This window comes from Pogoniulus pusillus, chromosome 10 (assembly GCF_015220805.1).
Source record: "Pogoniulus pusillus isolate bPogPus1 chromosome 10, bPogPus1.pri, whole genome shotgun sequence".
NCBI classification, from domain to species: Eukaryota; Metazoa; Chordata; class Aves; order Piciformes; family Lybiidae; genus Pogoniulus; species Pogoniulus pusillus.
Genome location: NC_087273.1, coordinates 2,974,567 through 3,000,305, shown reverse-complemented (window position 1 = coordinate 3,000,305; position 25,739 = coordinate 2,974,567). Strand labels below are relative to the sequence as shown.

The following is a 25,739-nucleotide window of genomic DNA, read 5'->3' as shown; positions in this document are numbered from 1 at the left end:
GTGGAGCTGACCTAGCAGCTGGCGCTCAGCTGGTTGCTTCTCTGCTAAAGCAGGACTGCAGGCTTGTGGCACAGCTGCAAGCAGCTTTAGACCGTCCTGAGCTGTAGCTGCTGGCTTAGCTCAAAATGCAAGGGGCACCCAAAAATCTCCACGTACCTTCTCATACAGTCCAGGGCCCGAATGAAGAAGTCTTTGTGAAGCTGATGCTCGTCCCTCAGGATGGAGCACTGCTCCAGTGTCACCGACATGGACGTGCGGTCTTTGGCGCTCTTGCAGCAGGTGAAACGGACTCCGTTCAGCTTGCGGCAAATCTGAAACACAGGCAGGGGCCACAGGGTGCCCTTTTCACACTCTGTCCTCTCTCCAGGCAAGGCAGGCTGGGGAACACTCACCATGGTGCCATGACACACACTGGAGAGGCAGAACTACGTTATCACTCCAGAAGAAAGCAGCTATTAGGAGCTAGTACCTGCAATCTGAACCATGTGGCTGCTGCCAGGGTCTCTGCGGGTCAAACAGTTAACAGGGCAGTTTCATATGCCAGTACCTGAAGGGGGCCTACAAGAAAGCTGGGAGAGACTGCTTACAGGGACACAGAGCAGTAAGACAAGGAGCAATGCTTCTAAACTAGAGCAAGGTACATTAAATTGGACATTGGAATCATAGAATTGACCAGGTTGGAAGAGGCCTCCAAGCTCAGCCAGACCATCCTCGCACCCAGCCCTGTCCAATCAACCAGACCATGGCACTAAGTGCCCCAGCCAGGCTTGGCTTCAACATCTCCAGGGGCAGCAACTCCACCACCTCCCTGGGCTGCCCATTCCAATATGAGGGTGACAGAACAGTGGAACAGGCTGCTCAGGGAGGTGGTGATCTTCATCCCTGAAGATCATAGAATCAACCTGGTTGGAAGAGACCTCCAAGATCATCCAGTCCAACCTATAAAAGATGTTCAACACCAGACTTCAGGGAATCCTTGAGCAACTTCATCTATTTGGAAGTGTCCCTGCTTAGTGCAAGGGGGTTGGACTAGATGCTGTTTAAAGGTCCCTTCCAACCCAGTGCACTCTATGATTCTAAGGAGTATGCCCATGCTGGGCTGACACAATGCCACAACAGCTGAAAATGTTGTGCTCAAAAGAGCTGTGAATTCATCTTCTGTTCAGAAATTCTCAGCATCAAGACTCTACAAAAACAGCACCAAAAGATCACAGAATCACAGAATGTCAGGGGCTGGAATGGACCTCAAAATCCCATCCAATCCAACCCCCCCTGCCAGAGCAGGATCATCTACACCAGATCACCCAAGAATGCAGCCAGGCAGGTTTTGAATGTCTCCAGAAAGATCTTCAGGGCTTCCATTATCAAACATCCTGCCTATTGATGAAAAGGACTGCAGGAGAGCTGCACACCATCTTCTACAGCAGTTGCACTCAAGTGTTCCTCCTGCTCACCTCAACATGCTCCCCACAAGGGAAGCAAGAAGCTGCCTATTCTCAGTCCTGCTTTAAGCAAGTCAGTAGATTGTCTGCAGGTCCTACAGCCTTAGCAAATCACTGCATCCAATTTCCTGGACTTGAAATAAAACGTGTTTGTGCTAGCCTAGGCTATTGGAAAAGGAAAAGCTGCTTCATTTTGTCCTCATTTTCTCTGACAAGCACTCTATTCAATTAAAGCTTAATTGTCTGAATACCTAATGAATGTTGAAACAGTGAAGAAAACCTCTGCCAAGTCTTAATTCAGACTCACGAGCGCAGAGGACTAACTTCTCCCGAAGGTATGGACTCAGACACATCTGAATTTAAATATAGTTCTTATTTTCAACAGGTACAAAACACAGTTAAAGCTCAGCCCAAATGACCTCCAGGGATTGCCTCCTCTCGGTGTACACTCTGACAAACTGTAAGAGATAAGGGAAACATGACATATTTTTAAGGGTAATTTCTCACCTTATGCACAATCTGGAGTTGCTCCAGCCTGTTAGTTTAGACTCTGGGTTCAAACAATGTTTTAATAGGAATGGAAGGACAGAAGATGTGCCCAGGTGGGGATCTGTCTTCTAAGAAAAGGTAATACTTGCCTTTGCTTGCTGCTATCCCTGGACAAACACAGCTCTAACAGCATTGAATCAGGGAGGTAGTTTAGAAAGGTAATAGGAAACAGAAAGGAAAGAAGGAAACAGAAAATAATGCAAGGAAGGAAGTTAGAGCTGCTTGGCTTCATGCCAGGGAACTTCGCAGCTTGACAGTAATGACAGGACAAGGGGTAATGGGTTTAACCTGGCAGGGGGGAGATTCAAACCAGATGTTAGGAAAGGGTAGTTTGCAGTGAAGGTGGTGAGACACTGGCACAGGTTGTCCAGGGAGGCTGTGGATGCTCCAGAGATGGTGACTCCAACACCTCCCTGGGCAGCCCATTCCAATGCCAATCACTCTCTCTGCAAACAACTTCCTCCTAACATCCAGCCTAGACCTCCCCTACCACCACTTCAGACTGTGTCCCCTTCTGTTGCTGCTTGCCTGGCAGAAGAGCCCAATCCCACCTGGCTACAGCCTCCCTTCAGGGAGCTGCAGACAGCAATGAGCTCTGCCCTGAGCCTCCTCTGCTGCAGGCCAAACACCCCCAGCTCCCTCAGCCTCTCCTCACAGGGCTCTGCTCCAGGCCCCTCACCAGCTTTGGCGCCCTCCTGTGGACACCTTCCAGCACCTCAACATCTCTCTGCAATTGAGGAGCCCAGAACTGGACACAGCACTCAAGGGGTGGCCTGAGCAGTGCTGAGCACAGGGGCACAAGAACCTCCCTTGTCCTGCTGGCCACACTCTTCCTCAGCCAGCCCAGGATGCCATTGGCTCTGCTGCCCACCTGGGCACACTGCTGCCTCATCTTCAGCTACTCTCCACCAGCCACTCCACGTTCCTCTCTGCCTGGCTGCTCTCAGCCACTCTGTCCCCAGCCTGTAGTGCTGCTTGGGGTTGTTGTGGCCAAAGTGTAGAACCCTGCACTTGGCCTTGTTCAATCTCACTCCTGAAGAAGTAATGCTGTAAAGAAGTCAACTGCTTAATTGAAGAGATTAATTTTCTTTATACTAGTCCCTTTTGAAGTCTGTGAGTCACTGGGACTATTCTAAGTGAATGAGTCATAAGACAAAAAAAAACCCCATATCCAGGTAATTATTCTGGGTGAATGATGGCCTTTGGTGCAGGATCAGCAAATCTCAAATCTGGGTTGACAGCACACATCAAGTGCTGGCTAGTGAGAGTCAGACTGGAGCTGAGAAGCATTCCAGGCATGACAAGCAAATGACCTCAAGCTTATTTCTGCATTGAAGTTCAGCACAATCATCTCACTCAATCGTTGCAAAGTGGATTAAAGAGGAAGCAATCTGTTACCTTAAATAAGCAAACTAAAAAATCCTTAGATTCTGATTTAAGGAGAAATGTAGGTTAACCTGACTGGCTGGCCTAGATAAATCCTCTGAATGACTCAGCTCACTAAGCAGCAGCAGCAGCTAAACAGAGTAGATTATTCAAATGGGCAAAGACTGTGGTCTGATGCTCTCATCAAGTGATCTGAAATCTAACAAGGACAACACCAAATATACAGCAATATCATCACAGCGGGGCAGACAGCTTACAGCTAGAATCCAAACTGAATCCTACACTCAGTTTTGCCCACTTCCTCAAATACACTGAAGGAGGAGGAGAAGCAGACTTAACATATGTTAGAGCTTTAGAAAGTCTCCCTTATGAATGCAGTTGTAAGTGATCAAGATTATGACTAAGGGATGATAAAAGCATATAAACTCATGAAGACTAAACCAAGGATCACTCAATACTCTTGACAGCTTCTCCTGCTATAAGACAGAAGACAAAGGGTGAAGCTTAGGAATTAATAATATGTAAGATTTAAATCTCTGTCCCATTATACTTAGCATAAGAAATGTTTCTGATCCCAGTTTGCCAGAGCTGCCTTTTACAGAGCAGAGGCACTCTCACAGTTCCAGTAGCACAGTGATCACATGCAGAAGCAGGGATTCATGCATATCCAGGTGGAATCTCATACATCTACTGCAGTAACACAGTAATATAGAATCAGAGAATGGTTTAAGTTGGAAGGGACCTCAAAGCTCAGCCAGTTCCAACCCCCCACCACAGGCAGAGATGCTTCCCACTAGGAGAAGTTGCTCAAGGCCTCATCCAACCTGGGCTTGAACACCTCCAGGGAGGGAGCATTCACAATTTCCCTTACATCCTTTCCAACAACTCCCCTTGCCCCAAGTTACAATGTGCAACCTGGTCTAATTAAAGATGTCTCTGCTCACTACAGGGGGTTGGTGGAGTCACCACCCCTGAAGGTGCTGAAGCAAAGCCTGGCTGGGGCACTTAGTGCCATGGTCTGGTTGCCTGGCTAAGGCTGGGTGCTAAGTTGGACTGGATGATCTTGGAGGTCTCTTCCAACCTGGCTGATTCTATGAACTTTAAAGGTCCCTTCCACCCCAACCCATTCTGTGATTCTACGCTCTCAGGGTATAGATGCTGCTGCTCTGGCAGATCTTTTCAGGTCCCTTCCAGCCCCTAACATTGTGATTCTGTGAACAATGGGTCCAGAAATCCTTGTTTCAGGACGTTACAATAAAATCATACAAAGAGAAGCAGAATATCTGGGAAGAAAAACCTGAAGCAATTTCTATCTAATGCTTTTTACCCATGAAAATTATTTTTGGGCAATCATGAACAGTTGGTAGGAAACAACTTTCTCTAGTCAAAGATTAATTCTGTCATATTCATTGTAGCTCAGCTAGGACAAAACAACCCCAAGCAACAGCACAGCACAGCAGAAGCCCTGCAGGAAAGAGCCTGGTGAATAGTGGACATTGAAGTGACCAGGATCATTTTCTGCTTTAAAGGGAGAGTTCCAGTGAGAACAAGAAAATATCTACACTTTAAGCATAGGAAGAAAAGATATTTTTTCACAAGCTGGATGAGAGACCACAGAATGGAAATCTTAGAGAGCCACTTCAGCATATCCATCTACTGTAATCACTAAGCTTGCCCATCACAGTCCTAAAATCCACTGCACCTCCAGTACCAGCAGGCATGTGAACATCAGGCAGTCAGAGAAGACAGCTTACCGTTGCAGCCAGCCACATGATTTCTACATTCTTCCTCTTTTTGGCCTGGATGTTTTGATGGAGATTTTCTAGCAACCCCTTTAAATCATTTTGTTCTTGAAAATGTGGTAGACCTGGGAGGGGGGGGAAAAAAGTATGAGAAGGTTGCTCATTAGAATGAGGCTGGTGATATATTTGTGCTGACTAAAGAATGCCCTTCAGTGAAGCACGCATCTGTTATGCACAACCTTGTCTGGGAACACAGGATGGAAAGCAGCAGCTACACATGTAGAGAATAAGCAAACCTTATTTCTTTTAAGTATTGGGCTCTTGTCTCCAAGATCTCCATCACTGCAAACTAAAGGCTTTGGAGCTTTTATCTTATAACTTCAGTTGCAGTTCTGTCCATCAATGATTCATGGAATCAAGCAGGTTGGAAGAGAGCTCCAAGCTCATCCAGTCCAACCTAGCACTCAGCCCTAGACAATCAACCAGACCATGGCACTAAGTGCCTCAGCCAGGCTTGGCTTCAACACCTCCAGGCACAGCGACTCCACCACCTCCCTGGGCAGCCCATTCCAATGCCAATCACTCTCTCCCCTGACACAGCTTGAGACTGTGTCCCCTTCTTCTGTTGCTGCTTGCCTGGCAGCAGAGCCCAACCCCACCTGGCTAAAGCCTCCCTTCAGTTAGTTGCAGACAGCAATGAGCTCTGCCCTGAGCCTCCTCTGCTGCAGGCTGCACACCCCCAGCTCCCTCAGCCTCTCCTCACAGGGCTGTGCTCCAGGCCCCTCACCAGCTTTGGCGCCCTCCTGTGGACACCTTCCAGCACCTCAACATCTCTCTTGAGCTGAGGAGCCCAGAACTAGACACAGTATTGTAGTCACTCAGTGGAAACAAGCAGAGAAATAACTGAGCCCAGGAGAACTTTCTCTTATGGGATGATTATTTTTAAAGCCAAGATATTTTGCTTTTGTTTTCAAAATGCAGCACCTTGAGTTTGCTTTTAAATGAGGCTTTAGTTCCCAACATGACCTAAGACAAGGTTTGAACAGCACCACCTATCTGCCCCCACCCTCCCCAACCTAATTAAGGTTATTTCATAGCCTGAAATGAAATAGGACTTGAATTTTTAAATGGAAAATAATTTCATGTTGAGACAAAACCCCAAATTTGAACTGCTTGCAGTGGGTATGGCAGCTGAGCTGGAGTTTTATTAATCAGAGCTGTGTGGTGGGAACTCAAGAGCAGGCAACGTAATTTGCTCTTCTGTTTTGGTTTGGTTTAGCTCTTATGTTACCTTTACCTCCATTGCTTTTGAAAATCAGTAGAAACAATCAAGAAACCTCCTTTTAAAACCAATTTCTTCTTGCAGCAGTGACATAGAAAGAAATGTAATTACAATGATAATCAAAGCAGGGCTTAGAACCAGCTGAAAGAATGTTAAACCAAATCAATTACTTGATACAGTATGAGGACAGACTGAAAGAGCTGGGGCTGTGCAGTTTGGAGAAGAGGAGGCTCCCAGGTGACCTTCCTGTGGCCTTCCAGGATCTGAAGGGGGCTACAAAAAAGCTGGGGAGGGACTTTTTAGGCTGTCAGGAAGTGACAGGACTTTGGGGAATGGAGCAAAGCTGGAGGTGGGGAGAGTCAGCCTGGAGGTGAGGAGGAAGTTGTTGAGCATGAGAGTGGTGAGAGCCCAGAATGGGCTGCCCAGGGAGGTGGTTGAGGTCCCGTCCCTGGGGATGGTTAAGGCCAGGCTGGATGGGGCTGTGGCCAGCCTGCTCTAGGGTAGGGTGTCCCTGCCCATGGCAGGGGGGTTGGAACTGGCTGATCCTTGTGGTCCCTTCCCACCCTGACTGATTCCATGAGTTTTTCAACAAGTAGGATGTTCATTCAGAGAGGGGAGGAAAAAAAACCCAACCCAAGCTCCAAAGCTAAACCTTAAGATTTCTATTCAATTCAAAGAGTAAAAATGAGACACCTAGTAAGGCAGGTCAAAATCCATTCTCCTAAACTGATCACAGCTGGAATGATCCCTCTTATCTACAGGCTTTTACCTTTTATCTGTAATGAATTCAGCAGTTTCCCTTATCCATGATTCATAGTCTGAAGTCATTTAAATACACTCAGGAAGAACCATTCTAAAACTGCCTAAGTTGCCTCACTCCTACTGTGCTGCCAAAAGGGGAAAGAATGCAGGAAAAGTGCATTCAAATGAGCTTTGTAATAACCCTAATGAGGATTTCTTTTATCTGTGGATTAACAATTCCTGATCATACAATTAGAAACTGCAGAGCATATATAAGTACATCCTGACCTGCTGGACTGCTGCACTTAGCCTGCAGCTGTTTCTTTAAAACACACAGCATACAGTGAGAGCTCTGTGCAGATCCTTCCAGACTACTAAGACTCACAGAATCAACCAGCTTGGAAGAGACCTCCAAGATCATCCAACCTAGCACCCAGCCCTGGCCAAGCAACCAGACCATGGCACTAAGTGCCCCAGCCAGGCTTGGCTTCAACACCTCCAAGGATGGCAACTTCACCACCTCCCTGGGCAGCCCATTCCAATGCCAATCACTCTCTCTGACAACTTCCTCCTAACATCCAGCCTAGACCTCTCCTGACACAACTTCAGACTCTGTCCCCTTGTTCTGTTGCTGGTTGCCTGGCAGAAGAGCCCAACCCCACCTGGCTACAGCCTCCCTTCAGGGAGTTGTAGACAGCAATGAGCTCTGCCCTGAGCCTCCTCTTCTCCAGGCTAAACATCCCTGATTGTAGCCACAGGTAGCCATTTCACTGCTTTGGAGCAGTTTTCTTCTGCCTCACAGCAAAATGCATCATCTCAGAAGTGACTTCAGCACAGATAAAGCAACACTGCCAAACAAGCAGCACCATGACTAGATGTGATGGATTGCTTAAATTCCTTGTGCCACAAAGCAGTGCTGAACCATCAAATGATTCTCATAGGTGGCAAGGTGAAGAAGCCTACAAGTGCCAGACAGACTCAGTGCTGCCAATACAAATACTCTATTTGGATGCTATGTCAGAAAATGTTCATCTGCAGGATTTCTAAACCTCTGCTCACAAGGGACAACACTTGGCACCACTGATGGGGCTGTGAGTGGTTGGTAGCAAACCAGCAACACTGTGACTCAGAGCTTTCTTTCATTTTGAGTATTCAGCTGTTCAGACTCAGTTCTAAGGCTCTGTCTACAGTTAACTCTGTGTTACTGAAGAACAATCACACATCCCTTGAAGGCAGGGATCCATCCAGAGGGACCTGGACAGGCTCCAGAGCTGTGCCCAGGCCAACCTCATGACATTCAACAAGGCCAAGTGTAAGGTCCTGCACCTGGGTGGGTGCAAGCCCAAGCACAACTCCAGGCTGGGTGGGGAATGGCTGAGAGCAGCCCTGAGGAAAAGGACCTGGGGGTCTGGGCTGCTGAAAAGCTCCACAGGAGCCTGCAGTGTGAGTGCAGCCCAGACACAACCCTGTGCTGGGCTGCAGCAAGAGCAGTGTGGGCAGCAGGGCAAGGGAGGGGATTCTGCCCCTTTGCTCTGCTCTCCTCAGACCCCACCTGCAGTCCTGTGTGCAGTTCTGGAGCCCTCAGCACAAGCAGGACATGGAACTGTTGGAGCCAGTGCAGAGGAGGCCACCAAGATGCTCAAAGGGCTGCAGCAGTTCTGCCGTGAGGACAGGCCACAAGAGGTGGGGCTCTGCAGCCTGGAGAAGAGAAGGCTTTGAGGAGACCTTGGAGTGGCCTTCCAGTGTCTGAAAGGGACCTAAAGGAAGGCTGGGGAGGGACCATTGACAAGTTCTTGTAATGACAGGATGAGGAGGAATGGGTTTAAACGGGCAGAGGGGAGATTGAAACTGGATGTTAGGAAAAGGTTCTTTGCAGTGAGGGTGGTGAGACACTGGCACAGTTTGAAGGTGGTGAGACAGTGGCACAGGTTGCCCAGGGAGGTTGGGGAGCACAGAATCACCCAATGTGATCACAGATCACATTGGGTGATTCTGTGCTCCCCAACCTCCCTGGAGATGTTCAGGACCAGGCTGGATGAGGCCTTGAGTAATCTGTTCTAGTGGGAGGTGTCCCAGCCTATGGCAGGGGGTTGGAACAGGTTATTTCCAACCTAAACCACTCTATGATCTCTGCAGCCCTGCTATGGCTAGCTCACCCATACAACAGTACTACACAGCACTATTATGGTGCCCAAACCAGAAATGCATTTGGTTGGCACTTCCAGAAGGAATCATTCTGGGAGCACATTGGTGGTTACTGTTTTCAGAGTTCTCTAGAAGGGAACTGAAGAGAGTAAGACAGGTGACAGAGTGCACAGTCATCTAGAAGAAAACATAAAGTCAGTGTTTGGCAAATGCTTTACAGGCACCTGAAGACTCTTCATAAGTGGGAATAGAGGGAAAGGTAAAATGTTATTAGCAGGGGGAATTAGAGAGTCAAGAGACAAACCAACAGTACAGAGGGTAACACCTTTGCAGAAGGGGCAAATTCAGTGCACTGAAATGGAATATATGAATGAAGCACCAGGGAGTTGAGGCTGCCTAAGGATGGTGGATGCAACAGCTTGCCCAACAGGGCTGGGAGCTCTCATATTCTGCCTGGCACTGTTTGTAACTTAATGGCCTTCTGAATGGTCCTGCTTTTATTTTGCAGCATAGATTTGGCACTACAGGAAACTGTCTGGAAAGCTACGACAGAGCCATCAAAACTGAATAGCTCTCACTTGGCTACAGCACCAGGACTAGAGATCTTTCCCAACCTGGTTGATTCTGTGTCTGCTGGCAGCTTGGATGGAGGTTTATCTGCTTAAGAACTTGAGCACAGAGGTGGGGAAACTTAGGGAGCTGAAGAACTTGGAGAGCTTCACTTCTCTACAGTTTAAAAGTTGTGCTGGGGGAGGTATAGGTCTAGGCTGGAGGTTAGGAGGAAGTTGTTGGCAGAGAGAGTGATTGGCATTGGAATGGGCTGCCCAGGGAGGTGGTGGAGTTGCTCTCCCTGGAGATGTTGAAGCAAAGCCTGGCTGGGGCACTTAGTGCCATGGTCTGGTTGACTGGATAGGGCTGGGTGCTAGGTTGGACTGGATAAGCTTGGAGGTCTCTTCCAACCTGCTTGATTCTATGATAGTTTAGGCACTAAGGCTAATTTAACAGGCTGAGATTGATCACAGAATCATGGAATATTAAGAGTGTCTGCTTTCAAGCATCAGAGCAGCAGAATGGCAATGTTTATGATATGAAATTGGAACACAGGGCCTATTCCAGTGGAACCATGATATTCATATTAGTGATATTATGATGTGGCTCATTGCTTCTATTTGCATCTGCAGATTTCTCAGGGTTTTGCAATACCTTAATATATTTGCAGAATCAGAATGGAGGGAATAAGTGAAACTGATGAAAATTCCACAGAGTACTTCTGTACCAATATAGCAGGCACAGACTGTCCTCCACTTGAAATATTAAAAAGCACGTTATATTAATAATTTAAAAGAGCTGTTTAGTTCATCATGACTGTTTCATTTTCCTGGTAGTTTCTGCTGTGGCATTGTGCCTGCAGTCACTGCTGGCTTCAGCATAGCTGTGTTGAGGGAAGAGGCTGAGGGAGCTGGGGGTGTGCAGCCTGCAGAAGAGGAGGCTCAGGGCAGAGCTCACTGCTGTCTACAACTACCTGAAGGGAGGCTGTAGCCAGGTGGGGTTGGGCTCTGCTGCCAGGCAACCAGCAACAGAAGAAGGGGACACAGTCTAAAGTTGTGGTAGGGGAGGTCTAGGCTGGATATCAGGAGGAAGTTGTTGGCAGAGAGAGTGATTGGCATTGGAATGGGCTGCCCAGGGAGGTGGTGGAGTTGCTCTCCCTGGAGATGTTGAAGCAAAGCCTGTCTGGGGCACTTAGTGCCATGGTCTGGCTGCTTGGCTAGGGCTGGCTGCTAGGTTGGACTGGATGAGCTTGGAGGTCTCGTCCAACCTGGCTGATTCTATGTGTAGAGGCATAAAGTGTTTAACCACATGTTGTGGGACTGAGCCCTGAACCTGAAAGCTGCACAGCAATCCAGCGCTAATATTGCTTTCTTACAATCTTTCCCTCTTTGCAAAGCCAGACCACTCTGTGACTTGGATATTGCACTATATTGTACTCACAATCAGGAGGCATTTTTTCTGTAAACAGCTTGTAATATTCTTTTAGAAGTTCTAAGTTTTCCTGGTTGATGTTTTCTTGCAAAGTGGTATCTCCAAACCTATAAAAAGAGGACAACAAAATGATGCAACCTCCCCCAAACCGTACCCAGCCCCCAAGTTAATCCTCCCCAGACCCAACGTTAGTTCTTTGCATGAAGCACACACCCTTTCCCCCTTCCCAAATCCTGAATAACCAAAAGGGCTCTTGGGGGCAATTCCAGATGGCACCACAGCCAGACAACACCAACTCCTGCATCTCTTACTCTTGCTTAGGTAGCTCCATTTCTACCTAAGGTGGATGATACCGAGGTTGCACAAGATGGAAGAGATGCAAATGACAGGTGAAAAACCTTCTGAAAAAATAATCTGTGCTCTGGACTGGGAATATTTGCTATAAACAGTCAGATGGATTACTCCTCTGAGCCCTTTCTGCCCCATGCTGCTCCAGAGCTGTTAGTTATCTTGGTTCCCTGTACCAGGAGCTAATGAGAGAATCATTTCTCTGCTGTTGAGCAGTGATTTCATCGTTAAGCTTCACAGAGCTACGACCTGCAGGCTAGCTGGCTTCAGTGGGCTGTGCTGAAGCTTACTGCAGCACAGACCTCAGCAGTCACTCCACAGTGCTGCAGCCAGCTCAGGACTGTGTTCAGGGGCTCCTTGCAGCAGTCAAGCCTGCTGGGTACTCATCACCCACATCCCCATTATCCTTCACAGCAGACCCAGACAACATCAGGATGCCATCACGCTTTGCCATGAGCTGCCTACAGCTACACAGGCAAATCTCATTCTCTCTGAGAGCAAATTGTCTACAACAACCAGTTTCACATAGGCTAAAATAGAAGTCATAACAATAACAATTATTTCCTACCATCTCTGCTATGAGAGATATGAATGAAAAGAGAAAAACATCCCTTAAGCCTTTAGGACCAAGACTTTGGGGCTCATGTTTAGAACAGCCTCTCAAAATGAAGAAAAGGAAACAAAGGAATACAGAAAGACAGAGGTGGATAGGGAAGTGAAAACTTCAGGTAGAGAAAAGGGAACACACATCAGAAGACAACAAAAAGAGATCAGGCAAGGAGGGAAAACACTCAGCTACTTCCACAATAGCCATCCCTGCATGTGAGATCCTTCTTCTGAATCAGATACATTGCCACTGTTTGTAGTGAATGTGGTTTCAAGATGCTCTGCTAATCAAACCAGCCAAAAGGAAATGCAGCTGTCTCATTGTTGAAGTCTACCTTGCATTTTCAGCATTGCACAATGTAACATGATTGACAGACACCCTTCTCTTGGAAGAGAAAATAAATAGGTTGGTGAAAATGTGACCATTATTGTACTTACTAATTAGTTTCCAGCAATCTTTTCAGAGGAGCATTATTAACACATCAGAAATTTAGCCAGACTTTGGAAGGTTGTAATTTCAAGCAAACCAATCAGTAACTCCATCAGTCTTCATGTTCCTACAAATGTATTATTAATGTGTTCCCTATTATTAACTGCCACTCCTGGTTCCTGAAAAATTCATAGGATCACAGAGTGGCTCAGGTTGGAAGGGATCTTCTGCCAGGCAAGCAGCAACAGAAGGAGGGGACAGAGTCTCAAGCTGTGCCAGGGGAGGTCTAGGCTGGATGTTAGGAGGAAGTTGTTGGCAGAGAGAGTGATTGGCATTGGAATGGGCTGCCCAGGGAGGTGGTGGAGTCACCGTCCCTGGAGGTGCTGAAGACAAGACTGGATGGGGCACTTAGTGCCATGGTCTGGTTGACTGGACAGAGCTGGGTGCTAGGTTGGATGATCCTGGAGGTCTCTTCCAAGCTGGTTGATTCTATGATTCTGTGACCTCAGAGATCATCTACTCCAATCTCCCTGCCACGGGCAGGAACACCTCTCAACTAGACTCAGCTGCTCAAGGCCTCACTCAAACTGGCCTTGAATTACAGAACTTCTCAGGTTGGAAAAGACCTTCGTGAGCCTCAAGTCCAATCATTAGTTTCACACTGACAAGTCCTTGACTAAACCAAATCCTTCAGCACAACACCTGATCACTATGAACTGCTTTGTTCAGAAAGGACCACCAGGATCAGCCAGTCCAGCCTTCATCCCAGCATCCTTCATCACTAGACCACAGCCTCAAGCGCCATATCCACTCTCCTCTTAAACACCTCCAGGGATGGTGACTCCACCTCCTCCCTGGGCAGCCTGTTCCAGTGCCTGACCAAACATCCTCAGGGAGAAGGCATCCACAGCCTCCCTGGAAAATCTATTCCAGAGTCTCACCATCCTCACACCGAAGAACTTCTTCCTAAGATCCAGTCAAACCCTACTCTCCCTCAGTTTCAAGTCATCCCCCTTGTCCTGTTGCTACACATCCTTACGAAATGTGCCTCTCCAGTCTTCTCATAGGATCCCTTTGGGAACTGGAAGGGATATCTTTCTACCTTATGACTTGTTAAGCATCCTCAACCCTACCTTTATAAGAACTTCAATTTCTCAAACTCATGTTTGAGAAGGCCAAGTACTGTATGCAAACAAATCTCTGCAGCTGTGAAACAGAAGCCCATTTTATATCTGTATCCAAAGGAAACTTGGGGTTGATTGCATGAGAGAAAATCCAGCATCTGATTCTATCCTCACAGAATCAGTCAGCGTTGGAAGGGACCACAAGGATCAGACAGATCCAAGCTCCCTACCATGGCCAGGGGCACTCTACCCTAGAGCAGGCTGCACACAGCCTCAGCCAGCCTGGCCTTAAACACCTCCAGCCATGGGGCCTCAAACACCTCCCTGGGCAACCCATTCCAGCCTCTCACCACTCTCATGCTCAACAACTTCCTCCTCATGCCCAGGCTGACTCTCCCCACCTCCAGCTTTGCTCCATTCCCCCCACTCCTGGCACTCCCTGACAACCTAAAAAGTCCTTCCCCAGCTTTTTCATAGGCCCCCTTCAGATCCTGGAAGGCCACAAGTAGGTCACCTGGGAGCCTCCTCTTCTGCAGCCTGCACAGCCCCAACTCTTTCAGTCTGTGCTCATAGAAGAGCTGCTGCAGCCCTCTGAGCATCCTCCTGGCCCTGCTCTGGACACACTCCAGCATCTCCACATCCCTCTTGTAATGGGGGCTCCAGAACTGGATGCAGGATCTTCACTTGGACTGTTTTCATGGTGTAGCATTGCCTCATAGCTTGTGCTGATTTCCTCTAATACTTCTGTAAGTACACCTCACTGTCCACATGAGGTGGTACCAGATTTATGTCAGCCCTCTACCAGGCCAGAAAACTTGGAGAGAAAATAAAGCCCATTTCTTTTCTTACCTTTCAGCCAGTGTTTGCTGTTCATTGATCCCCACATTAAAGAGTACTGGATACATACGAAGTAGCTTTCCTTCTTTAATCTCTTGTGGCAGCAACTCAAACATTTTTGCTGGGAGTTGGACCTCTATAATGTAATGTTCACTAGGAAGATTGAAAAGCAGAGTGAGGACGGGATTATCGATTGGCTTGCTTGAAATTATAACCTTCCTAAATAACAGAGAACATGGAAGGCTTAGAAATCAGTCCCCCACTTCTTCCTTTAATTGTATTGAACCATAAAAGGGGAGAGGAAAGCTTGCTTGGTTTGAGACCAGCAGCTACATGGGAGAAGGCAGGTATATATAATTACACTCTTAGAAACTGGCTGCTGTACTGCAATGAAAATAGAACTGAAGATGAAAGCAGTTAACAAAAAAAAAGTCTTCTGCTAGCAAAATATCAACGAGACCTTCTCAACTCTTCAAATGCATCTTGCTGAGTTACAAAAACAACTTCTTTTCACAAGTCATAACTTGATCCTCCATCCATTTTAAATGCAATAGAAGCAAAAACCCCAAAGCAGAATCTCTATTTTCTTCAGTGGCTTGGCTGGATTTTCTCCTTGGGGATAGAAAGCATCACCAATAACACTGACTCTGTGAGGATAATAACTGAAGGCTTATTACACAAACATGAATCCTGCTGTAGGAGAAGGGACAGGATTTAGAGAAGTTCTAGCTTTATGCCTATGTTTGGTCTGACTTTGCATGAGCCAAATGACTTCGGCTGCCAGGCCAACTTCTGATCATGTCAAACCCTCAAGCTGAGTGTCACCTGTCTTTGAGGACTCGTACCTGGCCTCACAACAGGAGAAAACCAGCCTTGTGGCAACTTGGTTTTCTTTCTGTTAATAACAGAGTTATTGGTTTGATTAAAAGCAGAGCAAATTTATTTGTCTCCAGGATTTGGCATTTTAATCATTCTCTCTCCTGCAGAGCACATTTGGTACAGCACCAGGTAAGAGGAGTAGGATGGAAGGAAGATCTATATCCTACCCACAGAAACCAGGCCCTGGAGGACACACACACAACTTTTGCTTATAAACTAAAGGAGGAAAAGTTTTTGCATCTACTAAAATAATCTATCAGGAAGACCCTCAAACCCTTCTTTTAATCCACCATGTGCTTGCTAAAGAGTACAACCTGCCTTGCCCACATGCAGAATTTGGGCAGGAAGAGGCAAAAAGCCTGAAAGACAAAGACCAGTTTCTACAGTAACTCTGACACCTCTGACAAGCTGGAGGGATGAGCAGCAGCGTCTCAGAGCATACATTAGAGCATATATTCCGCCCAGCGCTGCTCAGGCCACCCCTGGAGTGCTGTGTCCAGTTCTGAGCTCCTCTATTCAAGAGAGATGTTGAGGTGCTGGAAGGTGTCCACAGGAGGGCGCCAAAGCTGGTGAGGGGCCTGGAGCAGAGCCCTGTGAGGAGAGGCTGGGGGTGTGCAGCCTGCAGCAGAGGAGGCTCAGGGCAGAGCTCATTGCTGTCTGCAGCTCCCTGAAGGGAGGCTGTAGCCAGGTGGGGTTGGGCTCTGCTGCCAAGCAACCAGCAACAGAACAAGAGGACACAGTCTTAGGTTGTGTCAGGGCAGGTCTAGGCTGGCTGTTAGGAGGAAGTTGTTGTCAGAGAGAGTGATTGGCATTGGAATGGGCTGCCCAGGGAGGTGATAGAGTCACCATCCCTGGAGGTGTTGAAGCCAAGCCTGGCTGGGGCACTTAGTGCCATGGTCTGGTTGACTGGCTAGGGCTGGGCGCAAAGTTGGACTGGATGAGCTTGCTTGATTCTATGATTCTAGGATTCTATATAAACAGCTTCAGCTTAGAAAAGCTAATGGTGGTGTTTGAACCTCTATCCTGCTTACATATCTGGGAACAAAATAAAACCATAGTACTCTCTACTCTCACAGCAGAGACTTGTGACTGAAAAGTAATTACATTCAGATAGAGCAACAGTTTGTGCTTTGGCAGGGCTAGAAGCAGTATGTAATCTTTAAGCAAATGTCCTACTCAGGAGTGTCATCAGTTCTGAGTATCTTGGAGTGAAGGAGGAGGAAAAAAAAGCAGGGACCAAAATAAGCAGTTCTGCTCCCCAGTTAAATCTGTTTGGTTTGTGTTTTGTTTAATTCATTCACCTATGTGAATGAAACAGAGAATTGGTGAGGATGGCAGCAAAGAACTCAGTATCAGTGATCTTTGCTTAGCAGCATTCATTCTCAGCCTGCATGTGAGCACTCTCAGCTGCTGTCAGGTGCTACCAGCCCATTTTCTTGTGATGAAGTGCTTCCATGAGGGGAAAAAGAAATGTTAGCTTAGTCTAATTCCAAGTGCACAAGCTACTGAACCTAAATGTCACCAAATCACTGCATTGCTACATTTCACACCCCCAAAATCACTACAAATCTTTCACTGAGGGAAAGAACATTGAGAAATGCTGACCTTTAGGCACGATAAATTAACATCAGCACCATTTGAAAGAGCTTCTCCTTGTCTTTTTTTTTCCCCCTTCCTTTTTCAAGGCATTTTTGGGAGCCTCAGAGATCATCCTTTTTAACTGTGAAAAAGCTGTAACCAATTGTACAATGAAAACAACCAACTGCTGACCATGTAAGGATAAGGCTATCAAGTCATGACAGCTGCCTAGAGAGTTCAGCAATGGTACTGAAGTCAGCTTGGGCTTCAGTAAAAATAATTCATAGAATCATAGAACCAATCAGGTTGGAAGAGACCTCCGAGCTCATCCAGTCCAACCTAGCACCCAGCCCTGCCCAATCAACCAGACCATGGCACTAAGTGCCCCAGCCAGGCTTGGCTTCAACACCTCCAGGGATGGTGACTCCACCACCTCCCTGGGCAGCCCATTCCAATGCCAATCATTCTCTCTGACAACAACTTCCTCCTAACATCCAGCCTAGACCTCCCCTGACACAACTTCACACTATGTCCCCTTCTTCTGTTGCTGCTTGCCTGGCAGAAGAGCCCAACCCCACCTGGCTACAGCCTCCCTGCAGGCAGCTGCAGGCAGCAATGAGCTCTGCCCTGAGCCTCCTCTGCTGCAGGCTGCACACCCCCAGCTCCCTCAGCCTCTCCTCACAGGGCTCTGCTCCAGGCCCCTCACCAGCTTTGGCGCCCTCCTGTGGACACCTTCCAGCACCTCAACATCTCTCTTGAATTGAGGAGCCCAGAACTGGACACAGCACTGAAGGGGTGGCCTGAGCAGTGCTGAGCACAGGGCAAGAATAACCTCCCTTGTCCTGCTGCCCACACTGCTCCTGAGCCAGGCCAGGATGCCACTGGCTCTGCTGCCCACCTGGGCACACTGCTGCCTCATCTTCAACAGATGAACAGATTCCATCCAGTGAATACCTGCCAGTAAGTACAGTAGAGCAATCACAGGCACTAACTCTTCTTCCTAAGGACTGACTACTCCATCAATCCAGAATGCCTGAGGCAGCTTAAAGCTCCAGCCTCTTTCAAGCCAAGCACCTCCTGGTGTGGCACTGCGGTGTACCACAGCCATGGCAGCAAGGCAGTATAATGGAGCTGCTGGATTCTCCAACACTTGTGACTGCTGTGCTTCACAAAAGGATTTATTCCTTCTGTTTTATCTGAGCACCATAATTATTCTTAATTGTTGCCTACCAGACTCCAGCCTTGCTGCTATTTATTTCGGTCCTTTCTCGGAAGGCCCATAGGATGAGAGTGAATCATCTGGAATAACGAGGTAAATCAGTGGTGAAAGCCTCCTTCAGAGGAAACAGATCTTTTCTAGAAGTTACTGCTTTTAGATGGATTTAATTTACAGTCTTCTCTTAAGAATAATGATGCTATTAAGGAAGTGATTGCTGCAAAAGTAAAAACATTTGGAGCTTCATACTAGAATAATAACGAAGATGAAAAACCCATTCCTCCTGTGTAGCAATCGTGGTACCCCTCTGCCAGCCACAACTAATGAAGTCTTCACTTGATTTCCCCATATTCAGCAATATTCACAACATATCAGTTCCTTTATGCAAGGGCTTCTGAGGCTGCCTGGGTCTTGTCTGACCTTCAGCAACTAAGATGGGTTGCACAGGATCCCAGGATGTTAGGGGTTGGAAAGGACCTCCATAAACCATTGAGGTCAAGCCCCTTGTCAGAGCAGGACCACAGAACCTAGCACAGGTCACACAGGATCCCAGGATGTCAGGGGTTGGAAGGGGCATCCATAAATCATGGACTTCACCTCCTCTTGCCAGGGCAGGATCATAGAACCCAGCACAGGTCACACAGGATCCCAGGATGTTAGGGGTTGGAAGGGACCTCCATAGATCATCGAGTTCAACCCTCCCCTGCCAGAGCAGGACCATAGAACCTAGCACAGGTTACACAGGATCACATAGGGTTCCCTTTTCAAAGGTAACCACTAAGATTTTGGCATCTGAGTTTTCAGTTTCCACCTTAAGACAATCAAAGCTGAACTCTCAGAATTACAGTTTCACAGTCACCCTGAAATACAAGTTCTGGACACTTCAAAACCCCAAGATTTCTGCAGTTAGAGGCCCCTTGAGTCAAGTCTGCACCTTGTCACATCTCTTTGGATTTTAGGTTTAGCATCCATATATAAACAATGCAAGAGAAGCTCTGCACAACCCAGACACCACTCTGATGAATTTGTATTAGCAATTAGAACTTTCAGCTTTTCATCAGAGAAGCAATCCAGAGCCTATATTACCACCAGCTTTACAAATTCCTAGTACCTCATGTCATAGAATTGGTCAGGGTTGGAAGGGACCACACAAGGATCATCTAGTTCCAACCCCCTGCCATGGGCAGGGACACCCTACCCTAGATCAGGCTGGCCAGAGCCTCATCCAGCCTGGCCTCAAGCACCTCATTCACCTCCTGGCAAACTACTGCACTTTCCATATGATAGGATTGAGTGACAAGAAAACAATTATCTGGGTTGTCTTCACTTCCTACAGAGTAAAACTACATGCCACAGGCTCCAGGTAACACAATTCTTACCGCCTTCCAGTTATAATAGGCAAAAAATCTTCTGATTTGGCTTCAATGACTTTAAACATGACTTTCTGCAAATCTGAAATCCCCACAGCCATGTCCTCCAGCATCCCTGCTTCTTCACCTATGTGGAAAGATTACAGAGGTTATTAGCAGAGCTGACAGATCAGTCACTGAACAGGTTACAGGAAAGCAAGATGGGGATTGTATTTTCCAGTCTGTGCATCTAGAAATCACAGCCCTAAATGCACATGAAAGTAACCTACATAAAAGCAGACTGATTTTTAGAACTGCTGACAATTCTCTGTGGCCTAAACAATAGCTATGAGTACTAAGCAGCTCTGAAAAAATCAGCCTGCTCTGTATGTGCACAGAATCACCTCAGAAGAGCTATTTTTGTCTGTTCTGAAAGTGTCACTAAAGACTGTCCTGCTGGTATAGAAGCACAGAATCAAGCAGGTTGGAAGAGAGCTCCAAGCTCATCCAGCCCAACCTAGCACCCAGCCCTAGCCAATCAACCAGACCATGGCACTAAATGCCCCAGCCAGGCTTTTCTGGAACACCTCCTGGGACAATGACTCCACCACCTCCCTGGGCAGCCCATTCCAATGCCAATCACTCTCTCTGACAACAACTTCCTCCTAACAGCCAGCCTAGACCTCCCCTGGCACAACTTCAGACTGTGTCCCCTTGTTCTGCTGCTGCTTGCCTATTGAACAGGACTGGGCCCAGCACTGATCCTTGGGGGATCAGGTAGAGGACAAAGGTATGGAAAAGGGCAACAACTCTGGTGCAAAAAGGAGGAACCACAGTTGCTTAAGTGCTGGAGAGATGCAGAAATGCTAAATTCCTCTACTTGGGTCACAATGCCTCATTTGGGGAAGGATTCCAAAACATGTAGTTCCAAGCATTTGGAAGCATATGACAATTTCTCCCTCCACATGTCCTTTTAAATCTTTATCAAATGATGGCATCTGTAACAACAAGTGAAATGAATGAAACACTTCTCAATCTGTCTTCACATCACCAACACTGGCAAGATCAGGACAGAGGCTGATAGAGTCAGCAACTGGTGACACATTGGTCATCTTTAGGAACCCACTGCTTTGGCTCAGGCCAGGTTGCCTATAGAGATGGACAGAGTTTTTATTTAAACATAACTTCTACTCAGCCCCTGGCAGGTGTACTTAAGAAGTCTTCTGTATTTCAGACAGTGCAGTTCAGCACTCTGCATGGAATAATTAGCAACTACCGCTCTGAAAGGAACTGAGGGGAAAAAAAGGGAAACCTGTAATGCAGAACTGACAGCAGAGTCTCAATGACTTGAGCTGTGCTATCAGATGGAAGCCTACTATCTGCCAAGGATAACATTTGTTGATCCAGTCAGACTGGAAGCAAAACAGAGGTTAAAATAAGAACCTGCTGAGTAAACTTCTGGTCTGGCTGCATTAAGACCTTTGTCCAAACCAAATACTTACTGTATGTACTAAGAAGTCCTTCATACTGCACAAGCAATCCAACAGTGTGGAGCTGCTGTAAAAAGCCTTGATCATGTAAGCCTGTGTGCAGTTTGATTATAAACCCACAGACCAATCCAGCAAGCTGCAAAGACAAGGAAATAAGTGTGAAATAAGAGTAACTAATAGAATTATTGCTACAACATAGTTAGAATAAGGCTTCCTATCATCATACACCACAGAGACAATACTAATATATTTGATAAGCCAGGAGGTTTTTCCTTTGGTGACTACATACACAGTTTCCTATGTTATTAAGGCATTTTTGGGGTGTAAGCAGCAGTGCAATATTCCCTGATTTTATACTGGGCAAGTTGAATTTCTTTTCTAGCGTTGTGTGTTACTTACACTCACAGAAACAACACCAGAACTTGTTGGCAGGCTATAAACACGGAGGGCTGTCAGTTATGGTGGATTTGAAAGCAGAGGGGTACCTCAATGCAACTGAATCTCCTTGGCAGTTCCAGCCCAACTCCTCAATGATGTTAGGGAAAGCATACAATTTAAGGAAGAAATCAGGCAAATCAGAGACAAACTGATCTGGAGAACAGGATCTACAGGAGAGGATCAAAAAAACTTCTGCTATTTACCAAGAGATCACAGAATCAGTCAGGATTGGAAGGGACCACAAGAATCAGCCAGTTCCAACACCCCTGCCATGGACAGGGACGCCCTACTGTAGATCAGGCTGGCCAGAGCATCATCCAGCCTGGCCTTAAACACCTCCAGCCATGGGGCCTCAACCACCTCCCTGGGCAACCCATGCCAGCCTCTCACCACTCTCATGCTCAACAAGTTCCTCCTCACCTCCAGGCTCTGCTCCATTCCCCCCAGTCCTGTCACTCCCTGACAGCCTAAGAAGTCCCTTCCCAGCTTTTTTGTAGGCCCTCTTCAGACACTGGAAGGCCACAAGAAGGTCACCTCTCAGCCTCCTCTCCTCCAGACTGAACAGCCCCAACTCTTTCAGTCTGTCCTCACAATGTCAAGTCTGAGCAGAGACCTGTTTTCAAACATAGAAACTGCTGCTACCAACTGGAGAGGAGGGGGAAAATCATCTGATCTTTATTTCCAAGGTGATCAGGCTTAAAAGAAAACAACACAGCTTTAATAGCAGGAAGGAATATTCAAAGCTGGAGCTGAGAACTTCACTCAAGTGAATCATAGAATAGTTTAGGTTGGAAGGGACCTCAAAGGTCAGCCAGTTCCAGTCCCCTGCCATAGGCAGGGACACCTCCCACTAGAACAAGTGAAGGGTGAGGATACTGACATATAACCTAGGAAGCATAAACACAGCTTTACACATCCTTCTTTGTACAAAACTGAGTTATAAGGAACCTTTTCTGGTGCACTGCAGATCTCCTTCTCTGACTCAATGGTACAGTCACTACAGATCTGCATTTACTATTGTTTCTCTCTCACTGTAGCATATTTAAGTGCTTGGAATGGGAAACACATGAAAAGGTTGTGTTAAATGGGGAAAAGGAAAACAAAACCATAACAAAAAAGCAAAAGGCATGAACAGGAGGATTGATCACAGCAACAACAGGAGATAAGTGACACAAGACAACCTACTGCTTGACTAAAGACGATGTCTCTCCTTAGGGTCAGCATCAAACACTGTGGCAAACCACAGGCAAGCTCCTGGAGCAGAACGAACGCCATCGATTGCTTCGCCCTGGTCACCACCTCTCCCATGCAGTCCTTCAGCGTAATCACCAGGGGATAAAGCTGCTCATACCAGTCACCTAGAACAACACAGATTATCCACTCCAAAGCTGAAAAGACACAGTGAAAATCTCTCTCCAAAATGGGAAGGGGCTGGCCAGTGGCTGTATAAATTACCCTACAATTCTAAGTGACCCTGCAGCTTCACCTTAACCTTTGTGGTACAGCAAGTCTCACTAGAGAACAGGCTTAGAGGCATGACTCCAGTTTGTCACCAAGACTGGGACTAAGCCTTTGGCCTGAATACAACCACATCCTGAAAAAAATGAGGTTTTAACAGTCCTAACTTCTCTGTAACACTTGCATTGAAGTGTCATAAAGAGAGCACACAGGGACAGAAGTGAAGACTCATTAGTGCGAGGATGAATCCAGTGGAGGTGAGCATCTCCCACTCTTCGCAGCGCCGCCAGCTTGCTAGCTAAACCAGCCAAAAAAGTGAGAGGGACAGCCTCTATGTAAGAACATGGGGGCAGGAAGGCAGAATGGAAGGACAAACAGATCTCTAGAAGGATATTATCTGCTCAGTATACAGGCTGGAGAAATACTACCCTTCAGGTCACACTCCTTTCTGTACTTTCTCTCTATATTGTTCTCTTTAAATATTTAGAGATATTGAACTCATGATTTTTTCAGCTACTTCGAGCAGAGAGATTCAGAACTATTTTGTAATCTGTTTTGCTCTGTTAAATTACATGCTAGGAAGATCAGATAAAACAAGCTAGTGAAATGCTTGAGAAACAGGAGCCTTTAATGCATTACGAATGAAATGAAGTGATGATAACTAAGGAACGGACAAAAATCAGAACAGCTCACTCAAACTTGCCCAATTACCCAAGCTGTTCCTGATTTTTTTTCCAGATTTAATAAACTCAGGCCTGAATTGTAAGTTCCATATGGTTTTGTCTACCCAAGTGGAGCAAACAGTAAAATAAAATAAACCAAATCTGCCTCCTTTGGAATCCACAACTCAGCTTTATTGTTATAGTTTAAGAAGAAAGAGGAATCAACATCCCAGAAGAGCCTATATGAAAATAAGGAGAGTAACTGGCTTAATGTAGTCCATCACTGACTCGTATTTTCTGTAGATTAGTGTAATCAAGAATCAATGATAATTAAAATCTGTTCCATTTAAATTGTAATTAGGTGGAAGATAACAGCACAATGTTTCAGGTAACATTCTGAGGCAGGCCAAGGAAAGACTCATTAGCACTGTGGAAGTTCTTCAGGCAGGAAGACATAGCTGCCTGTTGCAAAGTCAATTTGGCTGTACTCCAGAAACATGTGGATGAATAAAGCCCTAGCTGAGGAGACTGGAGAGAACTTTGAAAATCAGGAGAAACTGCAAAAGAAAAACAAAACACCAAACCAAAGGCACAGGAAAGAAGGAAAAGGAGCAAGGACAGAGCGGTCACAAAGAAGGACCTGACTTCCTTCGCGAATGATGGCTTCATGGGGACACAAGTCCTAACACAGGCATATGGATTGAAGTGTGAGAAATACAGACCTGAGAACCATTCCCTGGAAAAGAGCAGTTAGGGAGTTACAGCCATTGTGAACAAAAGAGAACAGAAGCCATTCCTAGCTCCATGCTCCAGCAAAAAGGAGCCTGAGAGCGCACTGATCCAGCATGCATCAAGCTCTGGGGTACACATTTTGAAGAGGCTGCTGAAAAAAAAACATGGAAAGATTGCAGAGGAAAGATACCAAGAGTTAGAGTTCAATCTCCTTAAGTCAATGAAAAAAGCTGAATCCTAGAATCATAGAATACACCAGGTGGAAGAGAGCTCCAAGCTCATCCAGCCCTAAGCTAATCAACCAGACCATGGCACTAAGTGTCCCAGCCAGGCTTTGCTTCAACACAGCAACTCCACCACCTCCCTGGGCAGCCCTTTCCAATGCCAATCACTCTCTCTGCCAACAACTTCCTCCTAACATCCAGCCTAGACCTCCCCTGACACCACTTCAGACTCTGTTCCCTCCTTCTGTTGCTGCTTGCCTGACAGAAGAGCCCAACCCCACCTGGCTACAGCCTCCCTTCAGGTAGTTGTGGACAGCAATGAGCTCTGCCCTGAGCCTCCTCTGCTGCAGGCTGCACACCCCCAGCTCCCTCAGCCTCTCCTCACAGGGCTCTGCTCCAGGCCCCTCACCAGCTTTGGCGCCCTCCTGTGGACACCTTCCAGCACCTCAACATCTCTCTTGAATTGAGGAGCCCAGAACTGGACATAGCACTCAAGGGGTGGCCTGAGCAGCGCTGAGCACAGGGGCACAAGAACCTCCCTTGTCCTGCTGCCCACACTGCTCATGAGCCAGCCCAGGATGCCATTGGCTCTGCTACCCACCTGGGCACACTGCTGCCTCCTCTTCAGCTACTCTCTACCAGCAGCCCCAGGTTACTCTCTGCCTGGCTGCTCTCAGCCACTCTGTCCTCAGCCTGTGTAGTAACTTTAGGCTTGAGGTGAGGAGAAAGTTCTTCACTGAGAGAGTCATTGGACACTGGAATGGGCTGCCCGGGGAGGAGGTGGAGTCGCCGTCCCTGGAGCTGTTCAAGGCAGGACTGGACGTGGCACTTGGTGCCATGGTCTGGCCTTGAGCTCTGTGGTAAATGGTTGGACTTGATGATCTGTGAGGTCTCTTCCAACCTTGGTGATACTGTGAAACTGTAACTTGATTTCCCCTCCTTGTGAAGGGAATATAACAACTAGTATCAGGGCTGTCTGTACTAGGGAATAAAAGCACAAGAGCAACCAAAGGTCAGAGGCTGGTGTGACACAGTCAGATTAAGAAATAAGGCAGCCAATGAGGTGTGACATGCTGGAAACCAGACTATCAGATCAGACAA

The 25,739-nt window shown here is 47.0% G+C and overlaps 1 protein-coding gene across 10 annotated transcripts in view; it reads right to left on the bottom strand.

Annotated features, from left to right (window-relative positions):
- Positions 1-25,739, bottom strand: part of INPP4B (inositol polyphosphate-4-phosphatase type II B) — a 311,591-nt gene that overhangs the window by 32,171 nt on the left and 253,681 nt on the right. For all 10 annotated transcript variants that reach the window (XM_064149509.1, XM_064149507.1, XM_064149508.1 and 7 more), the window contains 7 exons: positions 22,748-22,920; positions 21,137-21,260; positions 19,665-19,782; positions 14,625-14,765; positions 11,277-11,374; positions 5,132-5,244; positions 157-311 (listed from right to left, as the gene is read on the bottom strand). In XM_064149509.1, the coding sequence (XP_064005579.1) occupies positions 157-311; positions 5,132-5,244; positions 11,277-11,374; positions 14,625-14,765; positions 19,665-19,782; positions 21,137-21,260; positions 22,748-22,920 (922 nt within the window). The remainder of the gene's footprint in view (positions 1-156; positions 312-5,131; positions 5,245-11,276; positions 11,375-14,624; positions 14,766-19,664; positions 19,783-21,136; positions 21,261-22,747; positions 22,921-25,739) is intronic.